Raw genomic sequence first — 18,357 nt, forward strand, 5'->3', positions numbered from 1 at the left:
TGTCTCACACCCTAGAGTCCTTATTAGGGGAAGAACAGATTTAATTCAGTACCTGCATTAGTATAACTGCGGGGACCATGCCAAGTGTATAAAAGCCTTTTCCATCTAATAAGCATTTTGTTTTTTGGAGTGAATACAAAAGGCGGAAAGATGGGCCCTCTTTATGTCTGCAGTGAGATGAAATTGTCTTTGTGGGAAATGCAGATTTAACTGAGAGAGAAACTGGAGCTACTCAGGGGAGGGAAAAAATCAAAATAAAACATGAAGCCAATGAAGTTGCTGCTCAAGGCAAAGCATTTTAATGTGCTGAAATGGAAACAAGCTGTAGTCTCATTTAACTCCAGTTTTCTTTCAGTATCGAACACCATAGCTGTTTTGTCATTTGAGCAGAGCAGCTTTGGCTGTTTATTTATTTTTTTTCTTTTTACATGAACTAACCAATGACAGCTGCACCTCTGTTTGGGCTGGTTGTTTCATGCCAAAGGTATTCTGCACAGCAGACACCAGCTCCAGGTCTTCAATGGACGTTCAGGCTGTTGCGACTGGGACATGCTGATGCCGATCATATCTGTCAAAGCAGAATTTGGGATCTGGGGAGATGGATCTGTTTCTGTCAGGGGTTCCTCTTTGGGCTGGGGGGGGGGGCGGCTCAGGTGTACCCCCACGGGTTCAGCAAAGCTAGGGTCTGTGCTCTGCCAGGCTCGGCGACCCATTATAGCGCGCCCAAAGGCACTTTCACTGCCGCTGCATGGTGTGCGGGGGAATTAGCCCAACAGAGAGCCCTGCACACAGGAGGTTTAGCTGCTTAGCGGCGTGTGTGGGAGGCTGTAAAAAAAGCAGTTAATTGCGGGCTGTATGCACCAGCCCATTCCCGGGAGCGCCGGTGCTCAAACGCAGATTCTGAGCTGCGGGGCCTGCGGTAATACTCATGTGTTCACCAGCAGGTCTGACAAGGCCTAACGAGGAACAGAGTCTAGTCTGTATGTTCTTTGTTCTTCTCCAGAGTCAGGATCATTAACCTTTTTTGCGGTTGGAAAGAAAATAAAAATAGCAGAACAGCATTCGGTTTGTTTGTGTTCGTCTACATCTGCATGTGAATTTCAGCAGAGCGTGGAGATTTCATTTTTCTTTTTGCCGTGAGAGTTTATAGAAAGTTAAGGCAGCGAATCGGTCCCCGAAGCTCAAACTTCACTCTGTGCCGAAGAATGTGTGCAGTAGAATGCCATGTCTTTAGTAATAGCTTTTAAAAATAAAAGCAGTGTTTTGACAGCCCTGTGCAGTGTCACTAATTAAGCTATGATGTGCTTATGCATGTCAGCATTCACTAATGGAATTACAGTAAGCATCCTAGCCGGGTACTTCCAGTTCCCCAATTAACTAATTGGATTATTAGCCTGGGGCTGGATTATTTCCAATGATATATGCATCTCCTCTTTTTTTCATGTCTTTGTGTGCTGGAGTACGTTTGGCTGGCTTTGACTGCACCTTGAAAGCACAGCTGGCTTTCACTTGGTCTGCTGCAGAGTGTGTGGAATTGCACAGTAGTAACGTGGAGGTCTGGCGTAGGAGTGTAAAGCCTGCCACCGGGGTGAATAAGTTGCACTCTTCAGGAGAGAAGCACATTGATTGCAGGTGTAATGAACGCGTTGAGCAGTGTGGTTGTGGATGCATCCCGCAGAGCTGGGGGGTAAAGGTGCAGTGAGCTGGCGTGAGGAGCGGCTGTCACCCTGCGACGTAACTCAAACATTCTCCTCTCGTTTCCGCAGTTACGGGTAACGGAGCGGACGCGCTCGGCGCAAATGTCAGCCAAGACTCGAGAGGGCTGGGCGTCCCCAAGGTGTCAGGCCTAGAGCGCAGCCAGGAACGGAGCCAGGACAGCTTCAGGGACAGCCACCTGCTGGCCTTCACCGCCACGCCCGGAAACCCGGCCCCGGAGCCACACCCCCCAGGACACGCCCAGGCCCAACCCCCTGCCCAGCCCTCTCCCCAACCCCAGCCCCAGGAGTCCTCTCGGACCCCCTCGACACACCCCCTGCCCCAACCCCAGCCCCCGATCCAGGCTGAGCCCTCGCCCCACCCCCGCCCTCCTCTTCCCCCTCCCCCCAACCCCCACCTACACCCCCCGTCTCCCGCCCGCCCCACCAACCCGAGCCAGCCTGGCCAGCACCGGCCCCCCTCCCGAAGCCTGCAGCGCCCCCTGTCTGCTTACAGCAGCAGCCTCAGCCTCAACAGTGTAAGGTGAGTCCAGCAAAGCAGTCTGTGGGGCCACCACGGCAGGAAAGTAACAGGAGTAATAGGATCAGCATAAGTACAGTATCAGTCAAAAGTTTGGACAGAACTTTTATTCTTTATTTTTACTATTTTATTGTGTTCTTTATTTTTACTATTTTAGAATAACGGCAAACTATGAAATAACACAAATGGAATTATGCAATGACCAACAAATCAAAACTATCGTATGTTTCAGATTCTTCAAAGTAGCCAAAAAATATTTAAAAAATTTCAGGCATTTAAGCATAAGTCTGTAGATCTAAATGTCTTTGAATGCATGTTTCCCCATTATCTTAATCAGGTGTGTCCAAGCTTCTGACCGGTACTCTTGAGCTAGGTAGTGTTTTTCAAAAAACATTCAAGCACAGTTCTATTCACTTTATTCAGTAACAAAGTACACAGTATAATTTGTAACAAAAAATAATTTGTTGTAGTCCTTAATAGGACAGCCGAGGTAGTGCTGTGCTCCCATAGGTCTGATCGTTTTTCTTTCTCCGCCCACTACAGCAGTCGAAGCAGCACTCCAGGGAAGCTCCAGGCCCCGCCGCCACCCCACCACCTACCCCCCCAGCCGCCCACCACGCCCTTCCCTCTCTCCGTCCCGAGCCAAGGTGCGCCCCCCCACGGCTACTCCCCCTCCCTACAGCCCTCGCCACACCCTCACCACCCCAATATGTTCGCCCCACCGGCGTCCTTGCCCCCGCCTCCGCCGCTCACGCCCAGCACCCTGCCTGTCCCGGGACACCCCGCTGGCAGTGCCTACTCAGGTACGTCACCCCCCCCCCCCCTTTTTCTGTAAATGACCTCAGCACTGCTGTCAATGGGCAGGGCAGCGCAGAGAGGGGTTGCCCTCAATCGCATGTGTAAACCGCATACAGGAGCTCTGCATGAAGACAGTGGCGGCATTGAGGTGTGCTGGTAAGGAGCAGGGCTAGGAACTGCCATCTTGCTGGTTTGATTTCCCGCCGGGGCACTGCTGCTGTACTCTTGAGAGTGGTGCTTAACCCACAATTGCCTCAGTAAATATCCAGCTGTATAAACAGGTGAAATTGTAACCTTTGTAAGTCGCTTTGGAGGAGAGCAAAATGACAGTAATGACTAAATGACAGTAATTGAATATTGTCAATAATGTAAATGACAATCATGTATATAAATATACATTAACATTATTATTACAAAAATGTAAAGGACAGTAATGTAAGTGTAACGCAAAAGACATTACACCACATTGACAGATGTAATGGTGCAGTGCTAACAAATGTAACACACTCTCCAGAGCAGAGGTGACTTGCGCCTCCAGGCTTCAGAGGAGTGGCTTTTTTTAAATGGGTACAGAGAGCTGTCCTGAATGTGTGCCTCTCACAGAGTCACAGTCTCTCACTTGGAGACTGAAAGGTGTGTCAGTCTCTCGCTAATAAATGTAGCTGTTTTCTCAGCATGTGTCAGGATTTGACTGTTGGGTCTCCCAGGCTACAGTAACGGTAAACCCCTTAGCTTCTACCATCTCACTGTTAGCTGCTGTTCAGAAGACCATGCAGGGCTAGGACGTCTCAGGTCTGTTTGTACATCTGATCTGCTTTTTTGTTCATTGTTACACGAGATTTGTATGCTCTGGGTATGTGAATGTTTTCCACATTGGGGCAGCAGTCTAGCATAGTGGTGAAGGACTTATAACCAAAAGGTTGGTGGTTCTGTTCCCCACGGGGGCACTGCTTGCTGTACCCTTGAGCAACGTACTTAACCCACAACTGCCTCAGCAAATATCCAGCTGTATAAATGGATAACATTGTAAAAACCTGTAACTGAAACCTGTAATGAAAGTCACTCTAGATAAGAGTGCCTGCTGAATGGCAGTAAGGTAATGTAATATAATTAAATGTGATGTTGTGGTACATGTGAGCTGACGCCGGCTGCGTGGGTTTCTTCCGCAGAGCAAGACCTGCTGCGTCAGGAGCTGAACACACGCTTCCTGGCCTCGCAGAGCGCCGACCGAGGGGCCTCGCTGGGCCCGCCCCCGTACCTGCGCACCGAGTTCCACCAGCACCAGCACCAGCACCAGCACACGCACCAGCACACGCACCAGCACACCTTCACCCCCTTCCCCCACGCCATCCCGCCCAGTGCCATCATGCCCACCTCTGCACCGCCCATGGTGCGTACCCCAGCCACAAATGTAAGGATAAGTACAGCTGCACAGGGCGGGGGGGGGGGTGGGCCAATCCCAGTGTTCGGGGGCGGGGTGAGGGTGGGGGCGCTGGGCCAATCCCAGCGTTCGGGGGGCGGGGCATGGTTGGGCGGGGCGGGGCTGTTCTACAGGAATGAGTGTGTTAATCATAGGAGCTACTGTTCTCTAACATGTAATGTCACTTTCATCTTTGCCAGTTGTCTCTCTCTCTTATGAACTTATTCCAGTACTGGCAGTAACATTTTATGTGACAGTGGCTGCTCTAAGGAAAGCTTTTAAAAAGGTTTGGATTGTGTTTGCAGTGTACAGTCAGGGAGCTTTTATACACTCATCTGTAGCTCCACCTTTGCACTTGTTTGTTTCTCCTAATGTATTTATTCTTATTTCAATATTGCCAGTGACTGTTTATGAGAAAGTAAAGTTTGAAACTTTAAAGCCGCCTGTGCTTTAGAGCATTTTTGCGAGTTTGTTGTGTTCATCCCCCCCCCCCTAGTGATATCATGCTGGGAGCATTTCCAGTAATTACAGATTTTTTGGCTTTCAGCTGTTTTTACAGATTTCCTTAGATCAAGACCAAAGTGTTTATTTTTCTTTTGTAAATATGGCATTCTTTTTGTATCTGAATTACATTTTTTAATCACAGATGTTTTATGAGGCACAAGCTGTTATCTTTTTATATGGGTACATTTACATGCATACAAGGTAATATTTTATGAAGATCAGTAATGCGCTTTGCTGTGGGAACCAGTTGGAAGAGATTACTGTAGTTAAATCATTCCCATCTTTCGGCTGCCTGTATTTTTCCCCCCACAAACTATCAGATAAAGGCAAGCCGAACGCAAACTGCGCACTTTGTACTCGTTAAAGTAATCATGGAATTAAGCCTCTTAAAGAGACATGATTACCTTATTAAGGTCACTTGGTAAGTACTGTTAAGTGTGTAAGGGCACCCGGGGACGTGTAAGAACAAAGCAAAGTCCTATTTACATGCTGTGTGCATCATAATGCCTGATAGGCATCAAGAAGGCGGCTTTGCGGCAAGGATACAGTGAGCCTGCACTACGGTGACAGGGGGTTAGCAGAAAAGGGAAGTAGCAGGAAGCAAAAACATGCTGCAGACAGCGGCTTTCGCTCCCCGCACCGTCACGGCGTTTCCCAGAAAACCCAGGGGAAAATTTGGAGTTTATGTTCATTTCTGTATATTTTGCAATAGGTTCAAGTAATAGGTTACTTTTGTCGCTGGCGTTTGTTAAGACTGTTGTTTCACGGGATCGTTGAAAATGAATACGGTGTTGCGACGAAGCGTGGATGGGCAAAAAATAAGAGCCTTCGATAGTTCATATGTATGGTTCTAAGAGCCCTATTAGCTCTGTGTTATTTGTTGCTGATATGTTGGTTTGTTCTTATTTGTGATTGCTGCATGTTTTACCTTTTTTTTCCCATTCCTTTGCAGTTTGACAAATACCCAACAAAAGTCGACCCCTTCTACAGACATGGAGTAAGTAAATGAAATGCATCTATTGGAAGCTTGTTGCCAAGCAATTTTTCCATTCACAAGCAATTGTAGCAGTGATGGAGTCATGATACTAACGGTTCAGCAGTGACTCATGTACAGTACAGTACAGTTCTCCTCCCCTGACCAGACCACACCCTTGTCTGTCATACCTCTAGTGTCCATCAGTGATGTGTTCAGTCACAGACTGTTTTTTTTTTTTTTTTTCCTTCAGATGTTCTTTCATGGTTAATCTTAAATATGGCTTTAATATTTTCCCAGCTGTTCCACTCCTACCCTCCAGCTGTGTCCGGAATTCCTCCCATGATCCCCCCCACCGGGCCCTTCGGTTCTCTGCAGGGAGCCTTCCAGCCCAAGGTATGATGGGAAGCCTCCAGCCTTGGACAGCGGCGTGTGTGATGATGTCACAATAGGATGCCATAATAATGGGGAAGGGAGTCGATGCTCAGCACAGTCGAGACCCATATTAAAATGAATTGGCATGAATGCTTGAAGTCCGTGTGAATATTTGGGCTGTAAACAGAAGCTTTGCCACACCTTAAGCCCAATAACCACCTTCTGTCAACAGTCATGATAGATTGCTTTGGTAGGATCCCTTATCGCCCATAATTTAGTATCATAACCCTTCATGTGTTTGTGCTTCCTCCAGACTTCCAATCCACTGGATGTGGTGTCGAGACCAGGGGCAGTTCCACACACACTCTTACAGAAGGACCCCAGGGTAAGAATACCTGTGACTATAAACTCAGCCGCTTAGTGCTGCTGCTTCTGCCCGTCCAGGCCATGCTCGAAAACACATCAGCAGCAGTGGGAAGGGAGTGATAACACTAGTGCTTCTTAAAAGTTTACTTCTTGTTTTTTTTAGCCACAAAATAGCTCAACATAAATTTGTGTCATTAATGTGTCAGCAAACAATGATTATCCCAAGTTAATTTACACTGTTCTTCTGGTTTATTCACACTCTCACAGTGTCAGGCTCCGCTGTTTCTGTTCACACCGCTGTCACACGCTGCATTTCTTTAACATTTTAGCTGCAAAGCAAGCAGAACGTTTTACAGCTGCGTCAGCACGAATAACAGAGCAGAAAAATTCAGACGCTTGTGACCATTCTGCAGGGTTGCTTAGGGGATGTTTAATGTCAGAATTTGTTAAGAAATGAAAGCATGTGGATTTGTTGATCAGACGGGCTGTGTGGATGACGCGTGTGTTATCTGTAATCTCTTGCAGCTGGCAGACCCCTTCAGGCCTTTGCTGAGGGTAAGAGGCAGCTCTGTTACCGGTACAGCCAGTTAGAGGGCTCTCAGGACCCACCAGATAAACTCATTAAAAGATGATCCCGCCTTACTCATGTCGAGTGATACTGTCTTTAACTGTATGAGCACTTCAGTAAGAGTAAAAGATGAACCCGTAAACCCTCTGACCTGAGAAAACCTTTAGAGGAAAGAAGGGATGTGCTAGTGAGTCTAGTTTGAGCTTGTTAATGATTAATATCTAATTTTTAAAACACATGTAGCAGTAACAGTTCTAAAGCAGATTGCTAAGGCTATCATGGCTCTTCTCTGACAGTTTACCTTGCAGTGCTTATGCTGCTCAAAGACACTTAATTACGTTACTTTGTACGGCATATCAATGGAAGGGTGGTGGTGCAGGCCACTTCATTTCTTTTTTTAAGTGTTTGTAGAAGAGATGGTATGAAGATGGCTGGACTGGTGATTGAAATGACTCTTTTTTTTTTTTTTGCAGAAGCCGGGGAAGTGGTGTGCGATGCACGTTCATATCGCCTGGCAGATTTACCACCATCAGCAGAAAGTGAAGGTGAGTCATCTTATCCACAGCTTCCCTCCTTTATACCTGTGTATCTGTCTGACTCTACCTGGCCACATGCACTCCTTTACATCTTTCCACCTGTCTTATATTAACGTTTTATATAAAAGGAATTCTGTTGTTACTTCATTGTGACCAGTGAAATGTGCAAAATGGAATGGAAAATGTTTTTGTTTTTGTCAAACAGTTTTCTTTCTCTGTTATTGACTGTTCAGACCAACAGTGGCAGTTAGTTTCCACAAATTATTCAATTCTAAAGTGATCGTGTTACTCAAGGTTTTGAAAGAGAAAGACTGCCATCTTGTGGTTGTTTTTCAATCAGCTACTCTACACTCTTTCGCTAGATGGCACCCATGCACTTACAGTTATGTTGTACCAGCTTGCTTGCTTCTGAATAATACTTCCTGGCAGTTGGCAGGAGTTTGCTGTTCTGTATTGTGCTGTACTAGTACACCATTTCTTAAGGAGGAAAAAACTTGCCAGACAGAGTTCCTGGAAACGTGTATTTTCAAACACTTTTCCAGGTTACCTAACAGCTTTGTGGAATGGATTTACCAGTCTGTGGTTGTAACACTGACATTGTGTGCAACTCTGGGGAAGAAACCATTGTGTAGTGGTGGCTAGGGCAGGGCATACGACACCTTTGTCTGCAGTGGGTTTTTTATGCAGTGAAAATGATCTCTACGGCCGGAAGGCCTCAAAGCCTCAAGTGTTTCTACTGACCCCATCCTGCTGCCTGAGTGGGCCGTTGGAACCTACTTTTCACTTTTCCCCTTCTGTGTTCATTAGCAGCAGATGCAGACAGATCCACACAAGCTGGACTTCGGGCTGAAGCCCGAGTTTCTCAGTCGCCCCCCTGGCCCCAGCCTCTTTGGGGCGATCCCACACCCCCACGATCTGGCACGGCCCGCCACCCTCTTCTCCACAGCAGGTAAGCTGACAAAGCCGAAGGTGGGTCTGAAACGACGAGTAAGATCCTGAAGAGCTTTCCGATCAGATGCGGACTTTATTTAGCGATACATTGCATTTTCAACATTGCATTATTGCTTCTGTAAAGAGCAAACAGCAAGCACTTCGAGTTATATAAATGATTTTGACTTTTAAAAAACCAGTGAAACCATTTCAGATGTTTTAAGTGAATCTGAAGGATTCTCCGCAGGTGGAGAATATAATTTTTGAGTTGAATCCGTACGGTGGAGCCCAGTCTTTGTGCAGACCTGCATTCTCACAGTATGATCTTGTCCCTTTAAGGTTCTGCGCACCCCTCTGCCACGCCCTTTGGACACCCGCCTCATCACCCCGGCAGCTTCCTCAGCCCCGCCTCGCACCTGGGTAAGCCCTGCTTCACTGGCTGCCTCACTTGTGGGATTAAACTCTGCTAAAATAACACGGTTAAATGGGGTGTCAAGTCAGCTATCAGCATGTGTGCACTACATTACATTATTCATTTACCAGATGCTCTTATCCATAGCGACTGACATATGTTTTTATATATTTACATACACATTTTTTACCTATTATCCATTTATGCAGCTAGGCATTTACCGAGGCAATTGTGGATTAAGTACCTTTCCCAAGGGTTCAACGGCAGTGCCCCAGCGGGGAATTGAACCAGCAACCTTTCGGTTATGAGCCCTGCTCCTTATCACTACGCTACACTAACGCTAAGATCGTTGCTCTGTACCCTGAGCTCTAACACTGAAGCTCGTATTCCACACGTCGGTCATCAGTGAGGTGTTATTTCGGTGACTGCATCTGAAGCTTGCTGATGAAGGCAGTTCCCGCGGTGATGAATACTCTGTGTTGCTCACCCCTGTGCAGAGCCATACAACAGAGCAGCTTCATTTGGAGGTCTGGGCTCACTGAGCTCTGCTGCTTTTGGTGGTCTGGGAAACCCTGCACTAGGTGAGTGTCCCGTCATGGAGTAAAACTGACGACAAGCCCTACAAATGAAATACCTAATAGCATTAGGTATCCTAGATGAACTTGAGGTCACTCATGGGGATTGTTTCAGGGATGTTGGATTTTTTTTTTTTTTTTTTTTTAAACGGTTGTTTTTTTCCGTTACCCCTCAGCTCCCAACTCCATGTTCAACAACAAGGATAACCCGACCGCCAGCGCTCAGGAGCCGTGGAACAGACTCCACCGCACGCCACCCTCCTTCCCCACCCCCCCGCCCTGGCTGAAGCCAGGGGACAGCGACCGCAGGTCCTCCGACAGGAGGGCCTCCTCTGTGGGCAAGGACGACAAGGAGAGGTACCTGGACCGGGCCTGCACCGGGTCACGCTTAAACGGAACGTCCTGCACTCAAGGGTGAACAGGAGTGAATTCTCACTGGCACATTTTTCTAGGCACAGAGGTTGATGCCGTGTTTAATCAGCTATCTTAAGAAACATGCCCAAACTGTAGGATTTTTCAGGCACATTTGTGCTGAAAATGTTCAATTTTACACAATAGGGACATAACTCTTGGCCTTGTTAGGGATGATGTGAAATCTTTGGGCCTCATATGAAGCACAGAGCAGAAGTCTTATATATTTAGCGGCTTAACATTTCATATCCCAGGACAGGATGAAAGTGTTTCTGTCTAAAACTTAAGTCTCTAAAAGCAATGAAGTTTGATTTGCAGGTCGATGTTAATAGGAGTATTACAATAAGCCAAGCTTTGGTGGAACCTTTGTTTTGTTGTCGTTGCTGCTGTAGGGACATCTTTGAGAAGCGCCACCAGAGTCACCCGTCCCCTGCTCCTGTGAACTCCGCCAGCTCCCAGGCCCAGAAGCAGCCCCCGGAGCTGCCCCGAGGGCCGCCGCCCGGAGAGCCCAGGGACAAAGCCAAGGAGCGAGAGAGAGAGCGTGAGCACTCCGAGTCCCGGAGGGAGGCCGAGGAAGCCAAGCACAAGGAGCACCCCCACAGCGAGAAGAACGGGCCCGGTATCCACGACGACAAGCCGCCCTATATACGGGCGGGCGTGGAGCAGCGCCCCAGCAGCAGGATGGGGCGAGAGCCGGGTGAGAAGAAGGGTGAGCCGGAGTACGAGCCCCCCAGGAAGGGGGGAGAGGTCAAGGTGAAGGAAGAGAGGAAGGAGGAGCAGGAGGGCCCCAATGAACGCCCACCCCGGGTCACCCCCACGCCCGGCATCCACCCATCCTCCTCCATGTCCTCCATGCCCGTGGGCGTGACCGGGGCTCACCACATGAACGGGCTTGGCGGCCTGGAAAGGACTCGTGTGGTCACCCCCTTCATGGGCCTCAGCCCCCTGCCAGGAGCGGAGAGGTTCCCCTTCCCCCCGTTCCACTGGGACCCCATGAGGGACCCGCTGCGGGACGCCTACCGGGGCCTGGAGATGCACCGCAGAGACCCCTTGGCCAGAGACCTGCTGCTAAGGAACGACCCGCTGCACCGGCTGGCGGGGGCCCGGCTGTACGAGGCCGAGCGCTCATACCGGGACAGGGAGCCGCACGACTACAACCGGGGCCAACACCCCCACCTGCTGGCAGTGGAGCAGCAGCGCAGGGAGCATGAGAGGGCGCACCTGGAGGAGCGGGAGCGTCTGCACATGCTCAGAGAGGACTACGAGCACGGGCGCCTGCACCACATGCACCCCGCCGCCCTCGACCCCCAGGTCCCCCACCCCGGCCTCATGGCCCCCGGATTTCCCAGCATGCACTTCCCTCGGGTCAGCCCCTTGTCTGCGCACCAGAACGGCATTCTCAACAAGACTCCGCCCACCGCCTCCCTGAGTGCACCGCCCCCCTTGATCCCAGCGCTGGGGGTGCGTCCGGGGTCCCCCAGAAGGACTACGTCGCTCGTGACAGACATTAGAGACAGACCCCCCTCTCATGCTCACAAAGATATTGAGGCGCGGTGAACCCCGCTATAGACAAACGCCCACGACTCTGTGCCTGACTCTGAACTCTACGAGCACTTAGCACTGGGTGGGTCAGAGTGTATTATAGCCATCATGTATGTATCATGTATAAATATGTGAGAAAATCAAGCTGAATGGTGTTTTTGTAAAAAAAAAAAAAAAAAAAAGATAATTACATGAAACAAAAAAATCCTGTTTTTTAAGCGATTTGCTCTTACTTTTGTGTGTGTTATCTTATTTGTACAGAAAACTTTTTTGAGGGATCAGGAGGTATGCAGAACAAAAATGGAAGGCTTTGCAAAGATCATTTTGGAAGGTACAGGGAATGAAATGTATTAGAAATGGGGCAAAATGTTGGTATCTGGATTTAAAACCTTTTCCTTGTTAAGGTTAAAATCAAGGTACAAATATGCAAAAGTGTGTAATGAAAGCTTTACTTTGTGCAAGTGTACATACTGCAGTACATGACTCCTTACAAATGTACTATTTGCATATTTGATTTGTTGACACCGCTTGCTTTCAATGTGCAAGGTTAGTATTGTTTCACAGATCACCCCCTCCAACTATGCAATGAATGAATTGTTCAGCTTTCTCTGTGAAGCTTCTTCAGAGCCATGTTTCCCTGAAGTTCACCCACAAAGCTGTATTCTCTTCAAAATCAGAGGGTCAAAGGAACATTTTGTTTGTGAGCAAAATGAGCATTTTTAATGAATTTCTCAGTGCTTTTCGTAAAAAAATAATAAACTTATCTCTTCCTACTGTCTGCCCAAAAAGGTGTCATAAAAGCAAAACACTTTATCCATTTCTATGCTGGTGACAATCCTATTTGTGTGTAAAAGGAATCAAGTTCTGATATTTCCCTAGTAAGGGAAGAACTGACACACCCCTCATTAGATTTTTCCAGAATGTTTCTCCTTTCTCATCTGGAGAGAATATGGCTTGAAAACACAGATAACAGAAAGCATTTCTTCTAAAGGAGTATACAGTAACAAGCTACCCAGAGCTGGAATATCTACACACGAAAGAAAAAGGCAGTCTGGCTGTGGATAGTTTGTTTCTATGAGCTGAGATCTATTTTAGTAGTCAACTGAAGGTTTAGTTGTGCGCTTCAAACTGTGTGGAATTGAGATGTTGTGCAGTGTTTTTAACAAACAGAAAAATGTACACTGGAACTGTAGTGTTAGCAAATAAGTACTGCAAAGAGATCGGTATTAACAGAACTTTTTGCTGTTTATCATGTGTGTGAAATTAAAAAGGTCCTTTCCAGATCATGTAAAAAAAAAAAAAAGAAGCGACTCTGAATCTTCAGCATGTTCCTTATTTTGAATCTTGTGTCATGCAAATTGTGTCATGTTATTAAAAAATGTGAACTGATATCTGCTTAAATCCCTGCACATTCGGTGTCTTTTTTTGTTTGTTTGTTTTGTTAAGCAAACACCTGCAGAGTGAGGATCTGTGCTATGTCTCTTCTGGTTTGTTGCATTACCAGGTTACACCTGCAGGTGTCACTAAAACCATCCACATCCATCATTCACAAAGCTTTAATCAACCCAGCTTTTGCATCCTCAGTTTCTCATAGGTTTGATTATTTCAGTACAGGTGGTATTTGAAAAGACTTGTTTGACCACATTGATTCAATGAATGCTGCTTTTTATCCCCTTGATAAAACCAGGTCAGTCACGGTAGACTCATATGCTATACCTTTGGTTGAGTAAGACTAATGAGAATAAGGATTTGTTATTATTGTGTTGCTGACACATGTGAGTGGATCAGTGAAGCTCAAAATGAAAACTGATTCATGGGAAAAACTGAAGGAGATGCTTACTCGAGCTGATAGTGGCTTACTGCTCTTGCCATAGTCAATCTTCCTGCACTTTTAGCCTGTTTTAATTCACATGTATGTCCAACATTTGAACACAGGGAAACAGAGTGCCGTTTTCCACTATAAGGGCAAACACTACAAGTCTTCAAATTATTCAGAATTAGCCATGATACTGAGATTCATTTTGATGTCATTTTTGACATGTTGTTCTATAATTCCACAACCAGACAGATTCTGCTTACAGCTGTTACATCAGACCTGGCCAACCATTACACTGTAGATCTCTTACATGCTGTATTTATGCCTTTTTCTACTGGTATGAATGTTGTGTGACTGGTGTAACGGAAAGGGGGTAATTCACACATCGTCATTCGTCAGTTTACAATTCGTCATTTTGCAAAAAAATTGTGGGGTTTTTGTATAAGGCTAACTGTTGCAAATCCTCCCCCTATGCGCGCACACACACACACACACATACACACACACAGACACAGACACAGACACACACAGACACAGAAAAATACCCAACAACTTGGCAGCATAAAAAAAAACTCACCATTATCTCATCTGGGTGATTACTTGAGGTCATCCTTAACCGTAAGTTTCTGTTCTGGCTCAGTCATGTGGTTCCACTTCTGTCTGACAGCCCCATTGACAGAAGCACTGCTTTTAGTGAGTGATATCCACCAACGACAAGTGACTGTTTTCAGTACCCCGTGATAAATTAGGTTGGACATTCTAAAGGAAACTTGGATTATACTGGAAAGACATGAGGAAAAACACCACAGAGGAGGAGCCCAAACAGATGATCCTCCTGGTCCTTCCGCTGTCCATACTGCAAATGATACCTGACATGACAGAGCCAGTCTTGTACATCAGACATTGATCTGCATCAACAGCTGTACAGCTTTTCAAATATCATCAGGCACAAACAGAAAGTCTCCTTGTATATACATCTACAAGTGCCCACATACTTTCCAGTTGCACACTGTTGAGTGTTTATGCAGCTTGCTACAGTATGCTATGTTGCTTCAGCCGTAATATGCATGCTTTTATCACTGCAAATAGACAATGGGCCAACAAAGCTTTCTTCCATCCAAATAAATCCACACATTTACAGAAAAATGGCACCTGGCTCACTAGCAGTATGGCAGGAGCAGAGACATCTCAATAACTGGAGTCTCTTTGAAGAGGAAGCAGTCAGCTCTCTCTACACTCTTCTCAGGTGTGAGATCTGCCTCACACCCATGTAATACGGCACTCCACCTGTGTAATTACCATGGTGAAGGACATCGGCCATGTCACCTTTCCTGCCACACGCTGATCAAAGGGAGAGGAATCCAATTTACGCCTTTCTGCTTCATACCAGACCCTCACTGTGAGGGAACGGTAATATTTCCTCCCAACATCCCCTCAGCCAATGTTGCTATTAATACACCTCTAAGTGCAGGAGAGGAAAAAGACAGGTATGGTGGTAGGATCTTTTGTGAGTGATATCTGTCCTTAAGGCCCCTCAGATGGATACGGCACATAAGGCAGCTGAAGAGCACTCAGTGGGACACCCCCGGCACTCGAGCGCTCAATGAAGAAGTCCTTTTTCACAGAGAAAGGAAGGTGGGGAGAGAGAGCAGCTGCATCTTGTGAGCGGGCGGAGCCTCTCTGCTCTCGCCTCTGGGTGTGATGGCAGTTCCCCCACCGCTGCTGTCTCTCAGCTCCCCAGGTGATGCATTTTTACCTCACGACTCCAGGACACGTTTTCTAAGCACGGGTTAGACCCCTGCATGCAACTGGAAGCACAGTCTCTCTGTGAGGGGCTACGCAGTGGGACGCCATCAGAATTTCAGAAACATCTTTCTGCTGAAGAGAAAGCATGCCCGTTTCATGGGCCAAATTACTAGTATGAAAAATACAAACATTGGAAAATAGACAGCTCAATATGTCAATTTTTGCATTTGTAATCTTTTAGACTTTCCCATGTGATCAGTATTACTCCCATGACAGACGCAGACAGGCAGGCGAAAAGATAATTCATTTGAGATATCTCCAGCTGGAGTCTTCCCTTTGATCGAACCCCCTTTCCATAAAGTGAAAATGACAGTTTTTTTTATTTTATTTTTCACTCTGCCACTGAATGCATGAAAGGGCCGCGTAAACACAGCTGCGTGTTAGAAACAGCATCTTTCTCACTCGTGAAATTGGAGAAGGCAGTCGCCTGGAAAGGAGCAAACATCGCGGCCGCTATGCAAGCGCTCGGAGCCTACGCGGCCCCGCGGTTTATCGGAAACACGTCTCACTCGCCGGTGAGCGGAGAAGCGGCGCCTATTCACCGCGTCACAGCCACACTCCATCAACTTTCCCATTTCTCCGCTATTCATGCCTCACTGAATCACTTCAATTCACTTAACACATGCTCCTTTCAGAACTGTGCAGGCGATTTGCTCTTGCGTCACCCGGTGACGTTTCAGTCATTCTCCCTGGTTCATTTTCAGCCTGGGCTATTTTAAATCGTTTGCATAGCAGCGGTATTAATTTTAATGATATATAATGTTGCATTCTGGGAGTTTCATTGTAATGATTTTTTTTTTGATTATTTTGGTCAGTGTATTTGTTATTGCAATCAATGCCCACCTGCATTCTCTGACGCATTTAATTAAATTATGTGGTGTTTCAGCATAGCTGGGGTTTTGGTTTCTTAGGAGACGAAATTAATGGCACAGATATTATAATATATGTTTCCTGAACAGATATTCTGCTCTATGCTTAGCATTAAAAGCTCTGTCTCTGCCATTGTTGAGGCTAAGCATTCCGATTTGTTTTCTTGCTATGAATATTCATGAAGGGCAGGGACCAAGACAGAAGACGCATGTCAAGCACATCGATGCGGATAGCACTAAAACCAACCGGACCCTCCTGCGCGCAGAGGTACAGTGGACCAAGGGAACGCAGAGCTTAGTCTCCAGTTTCATGGTCTCTGTGGATGGTCAGGAAACTGCAATGGGACTAGTGACCAGAGTAACACTGAATGGAACCCACAATGTCTAGAGGCATCTACGTCACTGTGTCATGTGAGAAGAAGAACTGATTTATAAGACTCTTGTAACATGACCACACAATTAATCAATTTCACCATAACATGCACTCAGGCGGCTCCAACAGCAGGGTTTCCAGTAGTACCAACACTTCACATTAATAACAAAATTACAGAAATACACAACCTCTCTGAAATCAACAGGGCCTCACATGGGAAGAGCCATTTTGCAGGAAAGTTAAGACTGAAGTGGTGCTGAGGAGCACATGGAAACACTTCATACAACTGAAGCACCTCGCTCAATACAAAGCAACCTCAAGCTGTGCCCTGCACGATTGGGTTGCCATGGAAACGCCTCAGCACGGGCCAATCAGCAGTAACGCCTACGATCTATACAAATTAATACATTAAACAGGCAAGAGGAAGCAGAGGTAAGTGCTGAGAATCCCAGGTGCTCTACAATTAAGGCTCTTCCTGTTGTTTTTAACCGAAAGCACTAAAGGAGGTACCTTTGTTTGAAGTCCTGATGTGTTCAATTCTGCATGCAAATTGAAATGAACCCGAGAGCAGATTGCCAGGGGGCAGGCCCACTTCCACACAAATGCAGGAAAACGGTTTCATCTGGAGATACCACATATTTTTGGGGAATACCTCATAATGCAGTTATTGTACTTACAAACCTCAACTATAAAATAGTATGGCAAATCACAGATATACTCAACATGGGGAAGACAGAAACAAAGAAGTCCTCTGATGAATACATTGGTTCCATTCCACTAAACACGGCATAATCCCTTAATCAAAGCTCCCAACACACTGTCTTTGTGTTCGTGATTTGTTTCTTATACAGCATACAAATGTCAGCAGTTTCATATGCAAATGAAATATTTATCATGCAATATGGAAAACAACAGTGTAACATTGCACTACTCAACACCAAGGATAAAGTTAAATTCAGTCTGGGTTTGAATCTTGGAAGCACTCGAGCTGACCACTGCGTATTGGTCTCGATATTTATCACTGGTTTACAATTCTGGGACACAATTTAATGCCCTTTTCAGTGGCTTGGATCTTTTCTTCTGACAATTTCTCTCACCTGGTGGAAACGCAGACGGCTGAGCAGGTCTCTGAAGAGACAGACAGGAGAGAACTCACCTTTGACCTGGCAAGTCACCTGAACAGGTTTGTCATTAGGATCACCCTTCAGCTGCAATTCCTTTCACACCTTACAGAGAGGGACATCAAACTGACATCAAACACATACAGTTATAGGGTCATCTAAACACAGTCACTGTAATTTAGTGGTACGAGGTGAGCAACTGCAAGTGTGGTGTTGCTGGAGAAGGAAGCCAAGAACTACATCGTGGCACTACTGCAGAACAGGTTAAGAAACACTTCCCCAACCATTCAACAGATCTGGTAGATCATATTACAGTTGGCAGTGGCCACTGGCTGATAGTGATGTAAGGATTTCAGAATCAAGATAATAAATAATACAGAACATGTGCAAAGCTTCCACTATAAAGTTGAAAATGTACATTTGCATAATACTGAGGAGCTCCATACAATAATTCCTTGAACCACACAGGTAACACTCTGATATTCTGAGTTAGATACAGAGGATTCATGGAAGATTATTTCTAACTGGTCTTTTGAGATTATTTACAAGTGCCTGTGTCTAGCAATCTTCAGAATGGGAACCTCATGTTTTTTTTTTTTTTTTTTCCGTACACAGAGAGCTGCAATTTGAGATAAAAAGTTTAAAAAAAATCTCAATCTCTCAGCACATGCACTGCATATTCATTCTTTAATTTTTTTAAATTTCTTAATTGATCTACAGAGCACAC

At 46.3% G+C, this 18,357-nt stretch overlaps 1 protein-coding gene across 2 annotated transcripts; it reads left to right on the top strand.

Annotated features, from left to right (window-relative positions):
- Window positions 1-2,169: 2,169 nt before the first annotated feature.
- Window positions 2,170-11,785, top strand: LOC118783217 (autism susceptibility gene 2 protein homolog). 2 transcript variants are annotated; one of them, XM_036536974.1, is made up of 13 exons: window positions 2,170-2,238; window positions 2,779-3,038; window positions 4,203-4,444; window positions 5,910-5,954; window positions 6,231-6,326; window positions 6,619-6,690; window positions 7,197-7,226; window positions 7,713-7,784; window positions 8,583-8,724; window positions 9,045-9,125; window positions 9,615-9,698; window positions 9,869-10,049; window positions 10,496-11,785. In XM_036536974.1, the coding sequence occupies exons 2-13, from the start codon at window positions 2,945-2,947 to the stop codon at window positions 11,658-11,660; spliced, it is 2,304 nt and encodes a 767-aa protein (XP_036392867.1). In that variant the 5' UTR covers window positions 2,170-2,238; window positions 2,779-2,944; the 3' UTR covers window positions 11,661-11,785. The 2 variants fall into 2 exon arrangements, with proteins under 2 accessions (XP_036392867.1, XP_036392866.1); XM_036536973.1 differs by lacking the exon at window positions 2,170-2,238 and having other exon boundaries at window positions 2,874-3,038; window positions 8,586-8,724.
- Window positions 11,786-18,357: the final 6,572 nt, after the last annotated feature.

This window comes from Megalops cyprinoides, chromosome 9 (genome assembly GCF_013368585.1).
Source record: "Megalops cyprinoides isolate fMegCyp1 chromosome 9, fMegCyp1.pri, whole genome shotgun sequence".
NCBI lineage: Eukaryota > Metazoa > Chordata > Actinopteri > Elopiformes > Megalopidae > Megalops > Megalops cyprinoides.